This window comes from Notolepis coatsorum, assembly GCF_963971535.1.
Source record: "Notolepis coatsorum genome assembly, chromosome: 10".
In the NCBI taxonomy this organism is placed as follows: Eukaryota; Metazoa; Chordata; class Actinopteri; order Aulopiformes; family Paralepididae; genus Notolepis; species Notolepis coatsorum.
Genome location: NC_140174.1, coordinates 54,805,015 through 54,825,090, shown reverse-complemented (window position 1 = coordinate 54,825,090; position 20,076 = coordinate 54,805,015). Strand labels below are relative to the sequence as shown.

General features: G+C 41.9%; 1 protein-coding gene across 1 annotated transcript; it reads left to right on the top strand.

Annotated features, from left to right (window-relative positions):
- Positions 1-4,049: 4,049 nt before the first annotated feature.
- Positions 4,050-17,804, top strand: ormdl3 (ORMDL sphingolipid biosynthesis regulator 3). Its single transcript, XM_084323766.1, has 4 exons — positions 4,050-4,346; positions 6,367-6,574; positions 8,739-8,890; positions 14,586-17,804. Exons 2-4 carry the CDS (start codon positions 6,401-6,403, stop codon positions 14,719-14,721), a joined length of 462 nt encoding a protein of 153 aa, XP_084179892.1. The 5' UTR covers positions 4,050-4,346; positions 6,367-6,400; the 3' UTR covers positions 14,722-17,804.
- The last annotated feature ends 2,272 nt before the right edge of the window (positions 17,805-20,076 follow it).

Below are 20,076 nucleotides of genomic sequence, written 5' to 3'. Positions count from 1 at the left end.
CCTGCGGCAAAAGACAGTCAGGCCAGAATATATGTATGAAACGTATCTCACCATTAAAATCTTTCATTACAGGCACGAGTCCTAATGGACTCACGTTACATTTTGAAAGTCGTAAGTCAGCGTCGCCCTGAAGGCTTCAGACCAAATAGCGCATAGAAATTTGGCCTGCGCGGCAACATATCTAAACATCTAAATATGTGGCTGTGAAGAAACGGGGGAGAGACCGCAAGACTTTGAAGCTTTGATTTTTTTTTAATCATCATGAGAGGTAGCCAACATCGTTTCAGGGCAGAGATCAGGTTTCCACCTCCACTTGACTCCTTGGAGCAGAAGTGTTTTTCAGACAGGATTTGAAAGCTATCTCCCTGTGGATGGATTTCACAATTTCAGCTAATTGTGCTTATGGATTAATGGAGAACAATGCCCCAATCAAGAATTCTAATAAGCCAAATAGGTTTCCATGGCCTAAGTTCAATAAATATGTGAACATGAGCTATACACTCTCTCCCAAAGCCAGAAACCAGAGAAGTAAGAATCAAACTTGTGATTTAAATCAGGTATAGTCTACAGCTGCTCCATTGACAATGAAGGGGAGACCAATTTTGTGGACCCACATCATTTTTGTTTAATTTTTTTTATACCCAAATTGGCTTTATTCTATAGTAGTGTTCTCAGTTCATCTATAAAATCCTTCCCAATTCATTGTCTTTTTTGTAAAAAATATAATATTTCTGTACTGCCTTAAACCATAGGAATAACATTCATGAATTCTGAAAATGGTCGTAGTTCCCCTAACTTTACTTTAGACTTTTAGCTCTTTATGATTGAAGAGCTTTTTTGGTAATTGAAAATACTCTTAGGATTTAGTCAAATCTCTAGATTTGTTGTCCTTCTGCCAAACTAATCATGCAGAAGGACCTCTTAAAGTCTAATTCTTATTAAAGCGCAAGCATGTTTGTGAATATGTTTATTTTATATAATTTGTATCATTATATCAAATATAATTCTTATATAAAATAATATAATAATTTTCAACTCATTCGACATGAAAAAAATACTGAAAAATGACTTAGTCGACACTTATTACCATTAGTCAACTAATTGACCAGGAGAGGACAGCAGTCATTTGAATAGTGTTTCCTTTTTAAATTATGACATTGTTGCTGAATTAATCTAGACAACACGCTGCTTTTCTTTCTCAAAGAAGTGTTACACAAAGTATTAATGATGATGAAATGATGTCATCACCAATGGTCACTATTTTAATATTAACACTACATGCTTGTTTTCCACTTGCACTATTATTATGTGTCCCGAATTTTGTTAAATCAAATAATTTTATTAGGTAACACGTTAGTTTGATCTTATAAATAGTGTGTCAGTAACTAGTACACTGACTGTAAACAGAGGGTTTTCACTTTTTGGCCAATCTGTGAAGCTGTAACTCGTCATCATTTTCCCCTTTTAATAAACCTATCCCTTACCTTAACCTTAACCATTCCATCTACCTACAAATAAAAAACTACCCTGTTTACAGTCTACTGGCTATACGTTGAAAGTCTAGATACTTCCCACAGTCAACTGACACACTACTCATAAGATGTAGATATACAATGGAGTGGACTATGAATGAAAACTTTATTTAACAGATTGCAGAATGGGTACAATACAGTATGGCTCAATACACACAATTGTTAAGGGGATGGAGACCAGAGAAAGACGTTTGTCTTCTTTACATTAGGGTCCCCCAAAATAAAGTGTAACGAATGATTACTAGGATTAGACACAAAATGGGTCAGTGACTGTTGTTAAATTGTTTCCCTTTTACCACCGGGAGACACGTTAAGCTTTAGGAACTAGAAGTGTCTCTAAATGCTCATGTTCTTGAGAACGTTATATAGCTGCAGAGGGCCACTGCAACATCATGTAAAAAACAAAGGATATAGTCAAAATTTTACTCTGCTCACACAATGTGAGGACAACGAGATTGTGAGATCACTGCTGGCACTGTAAACAATAACAAAATACCTGAGAAAACACGACACTGGGTAGAGAGCGCCCGGTAGTCCTCCGCTGGCTGAGCCATGCCACCTCACGCCTGAGCCCTGACCCTCAAATAGAGATGAATAACATTTAAAAAAAGAAAATCGTCATAATATATTGTCATACACGTTGGATTGTCAGTCTGTTGACAGTACGTTAAGTGGACATACAATTATGTTCTTTTGAATTTGCATAATAAAGCTCCAATTCTATTGCTATTGTTTCCCTCTAATCTTACAGTAGCCCATGCTTGTCACCAGTTGAGTGGCACCACATACTTAGGCCTTCAACTTATTAAGTAAAGGTAGCAGACATCTGACCTCTCTGTGCATCTCAAGGCCTAGTTCTTGGTCCACCAGCAGCAGCAGCTTACTAGCTAGGCATACTCAAAACTCTTGCAAACCCATTCAGTCGATTCCGTGCATAGACCTGTTCATTTGTGCATACGTTTTTATTTGTCTACATTCATCCTACAGTAAAAACCGCTGGCAGCAATGCGGCGGCGCCACCATGAACGTGGGCACAGCTCACAGCGAGGTGAACCCCAACACGCGGTTAGGATGGAGGAAACTTTAGTGTAGTGTATCCCTTTAAACCCGTGGAAGCTTAGCCAGAAATGTTGGGACACAGTTTGTTGATGACTTTCTTTTAGTTTGCGATTGCATCTGATCTCACCACCACCACCACCACCCCTACTGCCATCTTTGTGTGTTGGGTGATATGAGTTGTGGTCATATAATAAGAAACATATAGTTCTGCCTTTGAGAAACATACAGTATATTTTCTGCTTTCAGATGTCATTTAATCTATGTTTTATATGCTATTATGTTAGATTGCTGCAGCTATATATGGCAGATTCTCTAAGTTCATTGTAAGAATAATTTTTATGTGGATTTACTGACATAATGGTTTACTTACAGTTTCTTGGTAGACCTAGTAAACATTTTATACGATTTGCACATCTTTTCCATATGGGTGGCATCAAAAATGGCTATATTTTCCTAAATATATTATGACAAAATTATATATTATCGGTTATTCATCTCTATTTGAGGGTCAGGGCTCAGGCGTGAGGTGACATGGCTCAGCCAGCGGAGGACTACCGGGCGCTCTCTACCCAGTGTCGTGTTTTCTCAGGTATTTTGTTATTGTTTACAGTGCCAGCAGTGATCTCACAATCTTGTCGTTCCTCACATCGTGTGAGCAGAGCTCTAGGTTTACATCACTCACATGGCCGAGGCACCCGAGGCTACGAACAAGAGAGAAACACTGTGTGTCAGCTGGACTAACCTGTTTGATGCCACTCATCACCGGGGTCCCCTCACTAACCGTGGCTATCAAATAACCATGGATGTGAAGGGAACATATCTGACCCCCCTCCCCCCTCCGGGCCTAGGGCTACGACGGGCCTAAATTAGTGTTTGGACTTATCTGGGGATCTAGAACATGACACTGTTGATGTTCTTTGATTTTGTGTCTGGAGCATCGGTCCTGTCATTCACTCTCGCCGCCTCCAGCGAGGCCACCCCACTCCCTGGATACAGGAGTCAAGGGCCCCCTTTTGTACGCAGATATCAAATGTTAACCAGAGTGATGTCAGCTTTCGAGTAGAGCCGAAAGGCTACTCTGATTAAATGATCTCACCGGCAAAACTTGTCAACTGATAAGAGGAGGCCTACATTTTTGCTCATGGTAAATCATAGGCACTGCCACAGATAACTAGATATAGTATACACTCTCAATTCATCTCAGGTCAGAGATGATATTTTTTGTTCTTTTTGAGGTTATTGCCTATGGTATTATTGCCTAAAATGCATGTAATAACACAACCAAATATCTCACTATCATGCCCTCTGTCTGTCCCCTCCCACAACTGTGACGTTGAAAGGGGGCGTTTTCGCAGAGTTTCAACGCATCGCAGTTTGATTGGTCGACTCCGGCCACGTGACAGCAACGCACCAATCGAAATGAAATGCGATGAAAATCCTTTTCACCGAAAATGTGGACCTCCGAAGGTGATGACGTTCTATCGTGAACTGTGCTGTGTTGTCACCAGCTGTTCGAAGGAAGACTGACAAAAAGTGGAGATGTCTTGCTTGATTTCATGTCTGTGAGCAGGGGGATACAATTATCGCTGCGCGAGGAAGAGAAAAGATGGCGTTGAATGACTAATCGAAACGATATAATCTTGCCATCTCACACAGGGATAGTATCAGTTATATAACTGGATGCATCGACAAGAGGAAAACAGTGATAACGGACTAGTGTGTCAGAATAGTTCGGAGTTGAAGCCATTTTCTCCTGTGAGTATAATGGTTTATTTACTTGTTTACATAGATAGTTACACGGACTTGTGCCATTTTGACTTTCATCGTGCACAACAATTCAAATGTAGAAAGGATTCTTGTAAGTGTCTCGGGATAGTGACAAATCATCTCTGTTTTGCAACTTTGTAGCTACCACCACGTCAGAATGATCACTGCTGGCTACATTTGTTTACTCTCGTCAATCAATTACCCTCACAGATACACACTTGCTTAACTCTGCACATCAAAGGTCAATTTCACCCACTTTTACCTCCTCCAAAGTCATGTCATACACGTTGGATTGTCAGTCTGTTGCAGGGGCGTATCTAGACCCAGCACTTCAGTAGGGCACAGAAGGGCACCAACAACTACGAAGCGGGAGCGCGTAGCGCGACCGCGAAAAAAATTTGGCCGGTTTTGGCCGGTTTGTGGGCGAAAATGGGTGGATTTTGTAACTATTTTTTTTTAACTTTATTTCGGTTTTAGGGTTAGGTTAGGGTTATGTTATTTAATTATTTTGGGGAGCCAGCCCCCCAAACTCCTGAAATGCATAGAAATCTATGAAATAAATAAAACAATCTGACATTTATATTAAAAAGAGCTAGCCACCCAAACCCCTAAAATACATAGAAATCTATGCATTTTGGAACAGTTACTATATATATAGTCAATAAAGCATTTAGTCATACTTAAAGTTTAAAGTGCTTTACTTGCATTGAACATTGCATTGAACATTGAACATTGAGGAGACATCATTAGAAAGCACAATGTATGTTTCCATAGTTACGCAGATGACACACAATTGTACATCTCCGCTGAACCAAATGATCACACAGCTATAAACTCCATTTCCGCCTGTCTCTTAGCAATAAACAAATGGATGACGAACAACTTCCTAAAATTAAATGAGGGCAAAACTGAAATCCTACTAGTCGGTCCTATAACAAAAAGAGAAATGTTACAGAGCAATATGGGGCAACTTACTCCTTGGATCAAACCCGAAGTTACAAGTAAGTAACCTACACTGGCTTCTGGTAACATTTAGAATTGATTTCAAGGTCCTCCTCCTTATATACAAAGTATAAACATTGTGATCATCTACTACTGGTCTATTGAAGGTTCCAAGCCACAGTCTAAAGAAAATCAGGGATGCAGCCTTTGCTAACTATGCACCAAAGTTATGGAACACACTACCTATGGACATTAGGGAAGCTAGATCTCTTAATATTTTCAGAAATAAGCTAAAAACGTACCTCTTCACCATAGCCTTCTAATACACCCCGCTGTTGATTGTACTGTAGCACTATTTTACTCTGGCCATTCTATTGCATAATTTTACTATCTATTCTACTATTCTATTATTGCACTGTATTATTGGTGTGCAAACCAGTCAACTTACAAAAAAGAGCCTGTTGGAGGATTTCAACAAGATAAATGCAGTGCAAAATATTTCACTATAATATTTCAAAGCGAAGTAAAAAATATTATAATAATTATTTGATCATGTTAAATGACCATTTGATCATGTTAAAAAAGGGAAAATAAAAAAGCATTTGTTAAAAAAAAAATAAAAAAAAAAAACATTTTTTTTTTTTTTTTTTTTTTATCACTGGGGCACAGATGATCATCACTAGGGCACGTGCCCTAGTGATAGTGGTCTAAATACGCCGCTGGTCTGTTGACAGTACATTAAGTGGGCATACAATTATGTTCTTTTGCGTTTGCATAATAAAGCTCCAATTCTATTGCTATTGTTTCCCTCTAATCTTACAGTAGCCCATGCTTGTCACCAGTTGAGTGGCACCACATACTTAGGCCTTCAATTTATTAAGTAAAGGTAGCAGACCTCTGACCTCTCTGTGCATCTCAAGGCCTAGTTCTTGGTCCACCAGCAGCAGCAGCTTACTAGCTAGGCATACTCAAAACTTGCAAACCCATTCAGTCGATTCCATGCATACCTGTTCATTTGTGCATAAGTAAAAATTTTTTTTAATAAATGTTTACATTCATCCTACAGTAAAAGCAGCTGACGTCGAGGCGGCGCCACCACCATGAACGTGGGCACGGCTCACAGCGAGGTGAACCCCAACACGCGGGTGATGAACAGCAGGGGGATCTGGCTCTCCTACATCCTGGGTATCGGCCTGCTGCACGTCATCCTGCTCAGCATTCCCTTCGCCAGCGTCCCCACGGTCTGGACCCTGACCAACCTCCTCCATAACCTGGTCAGTAAAAAAAGGGGAAATCCGGAGTTGTAATACTGCCTCTCTATCAATGTGTCATCGCCCAGCTTTGCCTTTTCAAGACCTGTCGTTAAATCTGAGGTTCTGTGTATGACATGCAGGCTATGGGGAGAGGGCTGTACTGAAGGGTTGCAGAAAAGGAAGGAAAAGCACACTCACTGCTTCCTGATATTGGTGGCATGTGTTTATATGAATAAACTGGCGACAAAGATGTCACCGCTAGCGTTACAATTGTCCAAGCTGAGGTATAGGAGCACAATCCTCCTCTTTAGATGATATCACCAGATGCTGACTTGTATCTCCTTGTATCAGAAGGAGATACTTTAAAGGTTCACTATGCAGTTTTGGGGGGGGGGGGGGGGTTGTTTACATTTGGAAAACTTGCGGTCCCTTCCTTACCGACAACAGTGAAACAGTAACTTTTCAGGATGCATTCTCGCCTCAAACGGTGTTCCTGGGAACAGTTTGTATTCTGTACGGGGGCGACAGTGGCTCGGGAGGTAGAGCAGTCGTCTGGTAATCCAGAGGTTCCCGGTTCGATTCCAGCGTGTCGAAGTGTCCTTGAGCAAGACCCTTACTTAACCCCTAATTGCTCCTGATGAGCAGGTCGGCAGCTTGCATGGTTGCCTCCGCCGTCGGTGTGTGAATGTGTGAGTGAATGGGTAAAATGCGAGGAACAAATTGTAAAACGCTTTTGATAAAAGCGATATATAAATGCAGCCATTTATATATATTCTGTTGTGAAAACACACCTTCAAATGTCTCTGATTCCCAAAACGACATAGTGTACCTTTAACAGAACAGTCCAGCGTCAGTTAACATGTGATCATTTTCCAAATACGTGTTTCTTTTTTTTTTGTATATAATTCTGCCGCACTGTTCATTGGACCTCTCCTAACCTCGCTAACCCTGGACAAATCCAATTCCCTTCATTTGGACTCTGGGAATAGCTAGTTAAAATGTAGGCACTTGGCACAACTTTGCCACGTCTGAATGCTGATACCTATATAATACTACCTGGGCTATCCTGATGACCATTTATTTTGGTTTTGACGCCTCGATAGTAGTTATCGGCTAATAACTGAAGCTTCACTAAATAGTCACACTACCTCAGTCTTCAGTTTCAATGCGGTGGGTAGATGAGAGATATGGGGTAGATATGTTTATTTTTCTCTTCGTTCTCACAAATAAATGGTAAATGGGACTGCATTTATAGTCTTCCAACCACTGAAAGCGCTTCACATCTTATGCCTCACATTCACTCTCTCAGACACACACACACGCAGTGACCACAGCCGCGCAGTTAGCGGTTCATTTGGGCGTTGATTACCATTACAGTAATTGAAGCTTTGAAGCATTCGGGACAGCCATACACACTACCTACTGTGTAGCAGTGATATACACAAACTAGAATGGCACTCGGAGATATGCTACATTAGCACTGCAGCGCAGTCGACCTGTAAATCCAGGACACTCCGTCTGACTCTGCTTAGGTAGGTCCTCCCTGTTTATTAGACCTATCTCAAATTCCGCCCTCTTCTTTTGATCCTCCAATCACAACTGTTGCCTCTCTCGGACAGCAACAGTTGTGATTGGAAGATCAAGAAGAGAGGGCAGAGGTATCCTCTGTCGTGGTAACCTCACATCAGCCTCGCTCACAAACCCCCACCTAGTGTCTCTCAAGTCAGAATGATAACATCTGATATAGTAATACCTGTACCATTGCATCCCTACTAGGGGTGTAACGATCTCAATATAGAATCGAAAAATTCGAAAGGATTTACATGCAATACTTTAGTATCAATATTTAAAAATGTATTGATGATACTCCTCTTTTCCCAGGGTGTCTAAACTAGGCACCTGCCTGTATCCTATCAGCATAGTGTGGGGGGGGGGGGGGGTACGCTATGCACACACACGCACGCACGCACACACACACACACACACAAATCAAGCTGTGTAATATTTATAGACATATAATATATAATTGGAGCTCTGTAGTGCATTTTAACACCTAAAGAATAAAAATGTCTATAGAATCTGAAAATGTGTTTGTCGTTAACACCGCTAATTCCTACCGATGTGGTCATCTTTCTGGAGGTGAAGAGAGGTCTGCCATCATCTATGTTATTCTGTCTTGTTTCAGTGCATGTACCTCTTGCTCCACACGGTGAAAGGAACCCCCTTCGAGACCCCGGACCAGGGCAAGGCGCGCCTCCTCACACACTGGGAGCAGATGGACTACGGCCTGCAGTTCACCGCCTCGCGCAAGTTCCTCACAATCATCCCCATCGTCCTGTAAGTGCCAGTGCCAGGGTTCAGGGCTTTTGGAACCGTGGCCCTATTTCCTCACTTTCCAACAATGTTGTTGTCGAATCCTTTCTCTGCACAATCCAAGTTGTTGCTCATACTTAGCTCCGCATAGTTAGCCATAAACCACTGCAAAGTCGATGGGGTCACACTCCTGTCTGTATGAGCTGACTGAAAGCTTGCTGAGACTTTACTTTGTGTGCAATCCACCATAAAACAGAATCTACATTGTAGTATGTCAATGATCTCTTGGTCAGTTAAGTTAATACCTATAAACATAGACAACTCTCTGGAAATTGAACCCTTGTGGGCTCACATAATGTTTGTTTGAGATATTATATCCACAGTAAATGTAGGGCTTAGAGCTGTGAATCAGAAAGTATACCCATAATATCGCAGGAAAATCGTCATTGGCGCTTGATGTATTGAAGGAGTGAGGCCAGAATCAGAAATACAGGAGTCTGCAAGTCTGGTTATGACAAAACTATTACAGTATGAGTTCACAGAAGAGACAAAATACGGAAAATCATTCGACAGTGTAGTATGGTCTGTCTCAGAGTGGTGGATGTTTCAAGGACCCTCTGTAATAGGGACATTGTGCCTTCTTTATTGACCTTATCAGGGAGCAACAAGAGATAACGCGTTACCAGCTTAGCAAGAACAACAACGGCGAAGCGCTGGGCGCCACTTTTTCACGAAGATTAGTGGAACCAGCTGTCCTAGCAAATCAGGAGTCATTTTGGATCTCCTTGTGGGGAGACAACTGGACTCTAGATGGTGATCCCTCAGCCAGCTGTCTGAATGCAAATGCAATATTAACCCTTTCACTACCACACGGCAGAAGGTTAACCCTTTCACTACCACACTACAGAAAGTTAACCTTTCACTACCACACTACAGAAGGTTAACATTTCACTACCACACTATAGACGGTTAACCTTTCACTACCACACTACAGATGGTTAACCGGTTAATGTGCTATTCAGCAGCAGAGGTGCAACACGCTGTAGTTCAAGAGGTGGAAGATGAGTGGACAACTCTCTCCATAGGTTTTTACAGGAACATGCCAGCATTGTGGGAAATGCGCTTACCGTCTTCTTCAGAGTCAGACAAGAAGATGGATACCAATTTCCTCTCTGTGCGTTCAGTACAAATCTATCCGGCTGCAAGCTTAGCTTAAAACGCAGGGAGACATGTTTGTTGGGCCAACAGCTAGGCTAGCTGGTCCGTATCCGCTTCCATTCATTTGTGCTAAGCTAGGCTAGTTTGCAGCCAAATAGCTTTCTACTGAACGCACAGAGAGGAAATTGGTATCTTTTATCTTCTTGTCTGGCTCTGGAGAAAACGCTAAGTGCTTATTATTGAATTAGGATAATATACTGTGTTTTTTTAATACTATATCCTAATGAAATAAACAATGAACTTATGGAGAGAGAGAGGGCGGCTATGGTGTCCATTCGTCTTGCACTTCTAAAGCTGTATGTGCTATTTATTCTGGGTGACCTGAAATCCCAGCAGGACCCCCCCCCCCCTTTTTCTACCCCTTCCTGCCCCTGTCAACCAGCAGGACTCTGGAAAGAGATGCATTGCATTCCCACTTTGAATATTATGACCCCTTGCTGTTCTGCATCCACCCCAGACGCACATTACTGTATGTTCTAACATAGCGATTGATAAGTACACACCCTCCTGTTTCCTAAGACTCTTCTGTAACAGTAAAAGGAGAGCAAGTGGGTTAACTATAGGTTATTATTATTATTATTTTTATTATTATTATTATTATTATTATTATTATTATTATTATTATTATTATTATTATTATTATTATTATTATTATTATTATTATTATTATTATTATTATTATTATTATTATTATTATTATTATTATATATTTATTTACTCAACCTCAAACATTTCATCTAAATAAATGTCTATTTTACCACCCTCTAGCACCAATTGATATAACACAATATCGATTCTACATATACCTAATTCATGAATGCTTTTACATTTGCTGTTCTTGGCTGTTGTAGACACTGGTGTCTGGTAGGACATTCCTGGGAAAATCATCTGGCAAACAGGAAGTGATACGTTTTACGTCACCAGCAGCAACTGCAGTTTATTTGGAATGAATAGAAGACTAAGGTCGCTTTCACATATATTTTGGTGGACTCTGTGGGGGGGGGGTGAAGTTGCAACTGCAATTTGTCAAGTGCACCAGCGCACACACACACCACATTATTCTGCGAAGCAGCCCAGCGCACGCACATACACCACACACACACCACATTATTCTGCGAAGCAGCCCAGCCCAGGGCACACACATACACACACACACCACATTATACCCCGGAACAGCCCAGCGCACATGCATTATTCTCATATATTGCTGAAATGCTGACGCAGTTTATTTAACTTTGATGTGACATTGGTCGATTGTTCGATTGAATCTCATTGCCATCATTCTCTCGCTAAACAACTTGTACACCTCGTTGTTTTTGTGAGTGGCCACAAGCAGCTGTTTAATTAGCTCGTCTGACCATATTTCTATCAGGGCTTTTACCTCCTCATTCGCCCACGTCTGTCCACGAGACATGTTCCACGCATGCTTGTTTTGCAGTGCGCGCTGTGGTGTTTGTTTTGTTTCCTTCTACTCAAGATGCACAGTTTATCGGGTCACTTCCTATATTTGGTCTTGCGTTTGGTCCGATGAGCATTCACACCACAAAAGTATGCTACGCACCAGGGTTCACTTGGAAGCGAACCGAGACCTACTGTACGTTTTCAGGCGGACCAGAGTTAGCTTTTTTGGTCCGCACCAGAGTTTGAATGAGCTTTCACACTACCCCAAACCAAGCGGACTATCCGAGGAAATTAACTCTGGTGTGTTTAAAGCGGACCAAACAGCTCTGGTGTGAATGCGACCTGACTCCGTAGTTAGCATGGATCTATAAGATGGAAAGCAAGTCAATACAGTGCAAACATGCAACAGCTATGGTCACTTATCACCAATAGATGTCGCCAAAACAATAGAAAAGTGAGAATTTTTGCTACTTTTAGGGTATGTACATTTTTGTGATCTGCCTACATGGTTTGTAATAGCAAAATAGCCATTTTGAGATACAGGCTTCGATCTTTCTTCCCATCTTTGTGTCAAAGGGTTTCAGACAGAAATACATGAATCTGCACTCAAAATAACAACAACAGCAACCTTTTCCAGTTGCACTAAATCAAAGGGGCATTCTTGGTAATGTTTAACTTAAATCCTGTCATTCTGTTGTGAGGAGGACATGTCATAATGAGACATAAGATGTACCAACTTGTTCTGTGTCTCGAGAGCCCACGTTTACTCCAGTCGAAAATAGTTGAGGAAATAGTGTCTGTAGTTCACTAGAGGCCTGACGTCACCCCACGCACTTCGTTGGGGCCCGATGTGTCCGAGCTCTTGAGACACAGATCACGTTGGTAAGTCTCATGTCAGATGATCACACCTCCTCACAAGTTACAGAACAATAGGATTAAGGTGGCCCTTTAATGCTAAAGTATTGTTTCATAATTTATAGACATTATGTTTAATCGGTATTCAGCATTCAGAAGCTTTAATGTACCAGCTGCCTTTGGGATGGCGTGAAGCATAGATAAATCACCATTGTTGATCACCGTTGATCACCATTGTAATTTTGCAATGCTGGAGAAAATTATTATAAAAAATTATTACCTTAACCCATTTAGACTTAAAACGCCTGCTAATAATGCATTATATAGCCTGCATATACACACAAATGTGTTTCATATGGTTATATGCACATAAAAACCACGTTGATTGATCAGAAACATACCCCAGACGCCACCGCCCCCCACCCCAAAAATAAATAAATTAAAGTTACCACTTTCCAGCAGGGAAACAAGCACATCTGTCTCCGTCTTTCAAAGGTGTTTATGACATGACCGTGTGCCTTAGTGGACAGGATGTACACTGGCTCATTTTAGATTCACAGCCCCCCAATGGTCTGTGCAATTAAGAGTACAGTGCAGTCTGAAAATGCAATCAACCTTGAATCAACAATGTTTGGTTTCCTCTTCCCCTCCTGATTTATTGACTCTGGTAGTATTTCTCTCTGTGTCTAATGCCTCCCTACTGGTTGACACCGAGCTCCCATGGTGAGTGCTCATTTTAGAACCACACCAACATTAAGGGAAATGTGCGTACCGTCTTTTAGATAGATACCAATTTCCTCTCTGCATTCAGTAGAACAAATAAAAAGAAAAAACACCTTTCTTGGAGTTTCAAGCTAGGTTAGCTGATCCATATCTGCTTCCATTAATTTGTGCTAAGCTAGGCTAGCTTGCAGCCGGATAGCTTTCTACTGAACGCACAGAGAGGAAAATTGATATCTATCTTCTTCAGAAAAGATGGTAAGCACATTTCCCATAATGTTGGCATTGTGTTCCGTTAAGAGCCAATGCTCACTCTGAATTTTGATGGGCCTGTTTACCGATCCATTCTCCCAATAAAGACTTCAGGGATTTTAGACTGGGCATTTTTTTTTTTTTTTTCACTTTTTTCTCCCATTTTCTATATTTTCTCCCATCCCAATTTCGTATCATCCAATTCAGCCCTCCCCTGTCACAAACGCTGTTTCTTGCCTCCCACAAGCCGGCTGCAATGTGGACTAAGTCATACATAGCACAAGTCCCCTCCGGTACTTGAGGTAACAGCAGTCGCATCTTTTCACCTGCGCAGCTCGATCTCTCAGTGTCGAGGAGTAACGCGTGGGAGGCTCACGCTGCCCCTGACACTTCCTGATTCTACTGCGCAGGCGCACCAACCGACCTGTAGGAGTCGCTGTCCACAACGCCCGATCCCCACCCATCAGTTTCCCACCCCCTAATACGGCCAATGTGTATTAGTATGAACGACCAGCTAAACTGAAAGCAATGTGGATCGCTGGGCTCGAACAGGCAAGCCCAGCGTCTCCATAGACTGGGCATTTCAACATCCTGTCTGTGTTTTAGCTGTGATGGCATTCATTGATGTTGTAATTCTGTTCTGAGCTGTCGCAATGAAATAAACTTGGACATGCACTGAAATAGCCCCTTTTTGACAGCTCCAATAGTGAAGACGTCCGTGACAAAACGAGAACAATCGAGCACTTCTCTTATTTTATATATATATATATATATATATATATATACTTCTCACACAGCTAAGACTGGGAGTGTACTGACCTAGGATCAGACTGCTCAGGTCACATGATCATATAAACCTCACTATGACTGGTCTCAGATGAGCACTCCGGTCACCGGTCACACATTGTCCCCATTCAGAGGATGTATGAATCATCAGATAGAGTAGGATACAGATAAAGCTGTTTGTACTCTGAAGCTGCTTGAGGGAGAAACTTAAAGGGATTAAATGTAACCTTTTTAAGCTTGTGCTTAACTTCATTTCCTCTTAAGTTTCAATGGTGAGAACCATTTTTATCCACATTCTAACTCACACGATCTCCTGATTCTAATGCTTTTGTTTGTGAGCAAAACCAGGCTACTATACCAATTGCATTATTGGTACCAGTCCAGGGGTGCTTAAAGGGTTAAATCAAGTCCGGTATTTCCACTAATTTAGCCATTCCGTTTGCACCCCACCCCCTTCCTTCTCCCTCTCTCCTTTCACTCCTCCCAGGTACATCCTGACCAGCTTCTACACCAAATATGACCGCGCCCACTTCGTGGTCAACACAGTCTCCCTGCTCACCGTGCTCATCCCCAAGCTTCCCCAGCTCCACGGTGTGAGGATCTTCGGGATAAATAAGTACTGACGAGGGTGGAAGAGGACACCTCCCACCCACCGACCCCCCCCCCCCCCCCCCCCCCCCCCAACACACACCCCCCCCATGTCCCCGTGGAGCACCCTGAGCACACAGTATCAGGCCTCTGCCTTTTGGCCTGGGGCCCAGGAGGATCCATGGCTCTTTGGCTTCCAGCAATGCTGAGCAGCCATCTAAGTGAAGCCTATCGGGGATGCCGCCACAGTACAACCCCCACCCCCCTCCTCCCCACACACAGGAAACAGACATTATAACGTTATGGAGATTTGTACTGAGTTGTGCTTATTAACAACGTGGAAGAAGGAAGTGGGCGCGGTGTGAAAACATGTGTGGAGTGCTGCTGTAGAAACAAGGAGTCCGTCGAGTGTTAAGGAACTGAAAGACGCACTTAAGACAGTTTTCACCCCAGCCGGACGCACTTAGACAGTTTTCACTCAGCCAGATGCACTTTTGACAGCGAGTCACGGAGGTCGTCTCCTTTTTTTGTAATTATGTACTGCTGTATTTATTCAGCGTCATTCCTCCTCCCACAAGTCCTCCTCTATTTCCAAAGGCTTTCTCTGGTTATGGAAGGAGAGATCCGGTAGCTCAACGAGACGTCTGGAAGCTGGGGACCACTGCAGCGGCGAGACACGAGGGACCGCAGGGTTTTAAATTTAGCCCCTTCACCACACATGCTCGCAGGGGCCAGCTGGGAAAGTCAAGGAACTCTTATTATACCATTTCCATATTTGGACCTCTTTTGTCCCCGATTTGTGCCAGGGCAAGCTTTCCTTTCTGCAGTCGTCTGGGCCTTGGCGCGCAAAGCCTCTGTGAATAGGGGCAGTCGGTACTGATCCAGGAATACGTTCAGTATGACTTGTGTATACGCAAACTGGTTTGAGATCAGAATCTGCTCTCGAGGCCTACATTCTCATAATTTTTCATTCAAATGCTGTAATCTGTAAACCGGCGTCCTGCTGCGTTCCATCAGCATAATCACGGTCCAGTCAAATATAGGTTTCAGTTTGGAACCTCAAGGCAAGTGGTGCAAATTTCGGAGGTCATGGAAATCTTGTTCCTTGAAAGATTTTCTTTTTCTATAGACGGCGCCGACATGTAAATTGTTTGTTGTACATCCGACCATCGTACAGCTGTTGGATTTATGGGTGTTAGTCCAGTGCGTGAGTACGGTTAGCCTCTAGAGTAGACCTTGGCCTGTGCTCGTAAAGTGTCTCTGAATAGAAGCACTTATTTTAGACCAGGTTTGTGAAATTTGTCTAGTCATAATGTGGTCTAACCAGTGATTGTACATCTACGCTCTGCCAAAATGATCTGCTATGTTGTGTCTAGATCCATGATGGACTGTTTCAGAATACTTTAGAATTTGAAAACTTTTTGGGGGGTTTGATATAGTGGACTGACTGGAAAATGTTTTAAACTATTCTGTGTGACATGATGGCGAAACCAACCAATCATGGAGGGGAGGGTAAAAAGAACATGGCACTAGACACGCAGCAGCATTCGGGCTTCAGTGTGGGGTGAATGTTGAATTGACCTATCTCAATACCTTGCCCTCTTTTCTTAACGCTCCAATCGCGTTAGAGGATTAAGAAAAGAGGGCAGGGTTTGAGATAGTCCAAATGTCTATTCAATTGACCTATCACATTACTCTCCTATCCATTTCTCTGTTGATGGAAAGTCAGAACTGGGATATTTCCGGTCCCATATCTCAGAATAAAATGCCTCTTGAAATGACCACTGAACTCTCACCTCTTGAGCAGGAGAGTCAGGATATTTGTAGAGCTCTGATATCTCCCGACTTGACGTTCTGTGACGTCATGTTAAACGTAGAATCTGTAAATACTATCATATCAAACAGTGACCTCTAGGCAAAAGTGGTATTGTCGTTGGCCCTAGAGGTTGCCGGTTCGACGGCATGTCAGGTCTAGCTTGCAGTCTCAACTCTGAAACACTTGTTTTGAGTATGCCACATACTTCTAGCTGCTCTGGCAGTTCTATAATACTAGCTAGCACCCACCCAGTCATAGCCCATAGATATATATCACTAGATGACTCATCCGCGCTGCTGGCCAATGGAGACCGACATTGCCACATGGCGGCCATCTTGTGTGGGTGGAGCACGCCCACTCATAACATGCATGTCTATGGTGCATGTACTGTACTATTGAAATAATCACAGCTTGCTAAATGTTTAACCGTTTGGTTTGTTAAAAATGTCAGATGTAGTTATCACACTGCATACATATAATGGAATTTCATATAAAAAATAAGAAATTATAAAAAAAAAAATTCTTCCATGCAAGAATCATAGCCACCTTAATAACGTTTGTAATAAACCAAACCGTTTGTCAAGATTTCAGCGAGTTAAGAGACTTTTGTTTGTGCAGATCATCACCTTAAAGCAGCAGTCCACTCAGGCAAGATGGCCGCTGGTGAACTACGCAGGAAGGCCGCCTTGAGCCATCTAGTGTTATATATCTATGGTGTTTCCCACCTGAATGCTTGAAACACCGGAGCTCAAGAGTTCCCGGGTCATTATATTGGAAACGTCCCAGTTCCAACTTGCCACGAACGCAACTTTTAAGTGACGTTAGAGAGTGTGAAATTTGGTTCAATTGATTTGGGGAGGCAGCGTGGCACAAATGAAAGAAATCTCTATCTGGAATCTGGAATTATGCTTGGATGTGTAGATGATCTTCTGCAGCTTGCTTTTCCACAGCATACTTGATGTTTTTGAACATTTATGTTTTGATGACGGGGTGACAAGGGCTTTTGACAAAGGGGGAACTGTATGCAAGAATTATTTAGCACAAAGTGATCATGCATTTCAAATAAAACCTTTAAAAACCCACAGTTTTATAGAAGGCCAGGCACAGGGCAACTAAGGTTGTAAGTGTTGATACAACTTGAAGTAGTGCTTCTTGCTTTTGAGGGGAAATGTCTACATAGGATTCATCTGTGTCAATGTACGAAAGAGACAAAAGTAAAAAATATTTTCTTTTATTTAGAGCTCATGAAATAGTTTTGTGCTTACTTTGAAAATAAACAGGACTGACTTGTATTGTAGTACAGTTGAATTGTAGACAACCAGTTTCTTAGTTCATTGTACAATTATGTGTATTGAAATGGACAAGATAGTGTGCAGAATTTAAGACATGTTGTTTACAGTAGTAGACGATGTGATTTTTTTTTATATTTTTTTTTGGTGGTACACAGCAAAGTATGTACTTGTTTCCTTTACTGTCGTGTACAATTGTAGGTACTATATGAGTTTAAAAAGGGCTTTGAGCACTTGAGATACCCCTATCTTTCAGGTGACTTTAATGGACTTTAAAATAAATAATAATAATTCAGAACCAAGGTTCATGAAGAGGAGTATTACGATTTCTAAAATTGGACTATTAATAATGTATGTAGAAATCTGTAATGACTCTCCTGAATGAATAAAAACCTTATTATACAGAGAACAGAGAAACAATTTATTCTCCAATGGAACACATTAGCCTACTGTACATGCCTGGGCTTGTGGAGGGAGCCTTTGTTTATGGGAGTTCAATTTATAGATTTACAGCTAAGCTCATATTCAGACACTAATGCCTTTGAGTGGGACAGGGGTTAAATATATACAGCACATATAGCACAGTGCTCAGAGTGAAAGCGGTTAGGCTTTCAGATGGGTTGGAGAAGAACCATTACTTGCAAAGTGATTTGATCTACTGCGTATGTGCTGTATGTTTGTGGAAGCATTACCTTGCATGACTAAATCTCTTATCCGATCCTTTTTTTGGGTTATGCTGTGTAAAAGACCCTCTTTATATATATATTTGGTATATATATATATATATATATATATATATATATATATATATAAAAAAAGTATGGCTATTTCTGAAAGCTTTGACTGTGGGGTCTGGACGGGCCAAGTTGATTGATTTCTAAGTTGTTGCTTTTCTTTTGGCGGTGCTGATATTTAGGCCTACATTTATGTGAAATGCTATGAGTGAAAGCATACGCCATACACGCGTGTTCAGTTCCTGCAGTATTTCATCAACTTAAAGGTATAATCTGTAATGCCATTAAACCGCGACCTCTAGGCAAAATATCCCTGCTTGGTACTGCGCTTTGTTTACTTTTTTGTTTTGGTCTGACATGTGGGTTGAAGTCTCTCCTCTCTTGGCAGAGCCTGATGTGTGGCCACTGGCCAGTAATGGCAACTGCTCCCCCATATACTCACTGAAATCCAATCCACACCATCAGACAAAAACTGTAAACAAAGCGCAGTACCATATTGTCATATTTTGCCTAGAGGTCGCTGTTTGACGACATTACGGATTTTACCTTTAACAGGAACACTAGATCTGTCAGCTCTGCACTGTCTAATCTAAAGGGTAATTCATGATCTGTATATGGATATCGTACCCTGCGACATGCAGTGTTGGTTCCCTTTCAGTTAGTTCACTCAATACAACACAAAAGTATGAGGCTGAAGATAACTTCAATCACGCCTGAACAGGCCCTGATTGGTCTAAACCAGGGAGGGCCCGGTTCCTGTCCCCCCCCCCCCCCCCCTTCCTGAAAAAAGTTATGTACAACCTGTTTAGCTTCTGATGTCCAGATGTCAGCTGTGGTGGAAACAAAGTCTACCTCTCAAGTGTGGCCTTGAAATGAGCTTCCATCACCACATATTCTCTCTTGAGGTAGCCAGCAAACGTTTTTCTCTGGCAGCTTGACATTGTTCTTTGTGGGTCAAGTAAAAAAAAAAATTATGTGTCAAGTTTCACATTGTGGTGCTGCTGTTTCAATGTCACATAGGACAGCAATTGGATGCGTAACGTTACCTATCTTCATCACCCTCCATGCTGCTTTTTGGCTAGTAGCCGACATGATCTAGTTCTGATCTGCCAGCTAACGTGTACACGTCATCTACCGAGGACTGCGTATAGACGTAATCTAATGTTATACGTACATGTAGGAGGCCAAAAAAAAAAGCATTCTGACAACGATGTGGCGCAGCATTTCTTCGATTAGTAACTGTAATATAATTACTATTTGGGAAATTGCTTTACTCATTACTGGGAATTTAATAAAATTTCAGAAACTCGTTCCTATGTAGCGCATTCCTACCCAACACTGGTGTCCCAAGTGCGTGAGGATATATTATCGGATATAAGCACCCACACGATGCCTGTTTGGTTTGTCTGGGACTTATTCAAGCTAATGCCCAATTTATACTAGTCTTCAAAGTAGTTGTGAAGGTTGCGGCGAGCTTACCATGCTCCCACAAGCCTACAGGTGAGGCCTACATGCAGCTGGACACAAATGTTACTTCACATCAAATCAACG

Bases quoted from the DNA above. Each gene is read 5' to 3' on its own strand.
- ormdl3 (XM_084323766.1), top strand. From the start codon at position 6,401: ATGAACGTGGGCACGGCTCACAGCGAGGTGAACCCCAACACGCGGGTG. The intron at 6,575-8,738 runs GTCAGTAAAAAA...GTCTTGTTTCAG, and splicing joins CCAACCTCCTCCATAACCTG to TGCATGTACCTCTTGCTCCA. The intron at 8,891-14,585 runs GTAAGTGCCAGT...CACTCCTCCCAG, and splicing joins ACAATCATCCCCATCGTCCT to GTACATCCTGACCAGCTTCT.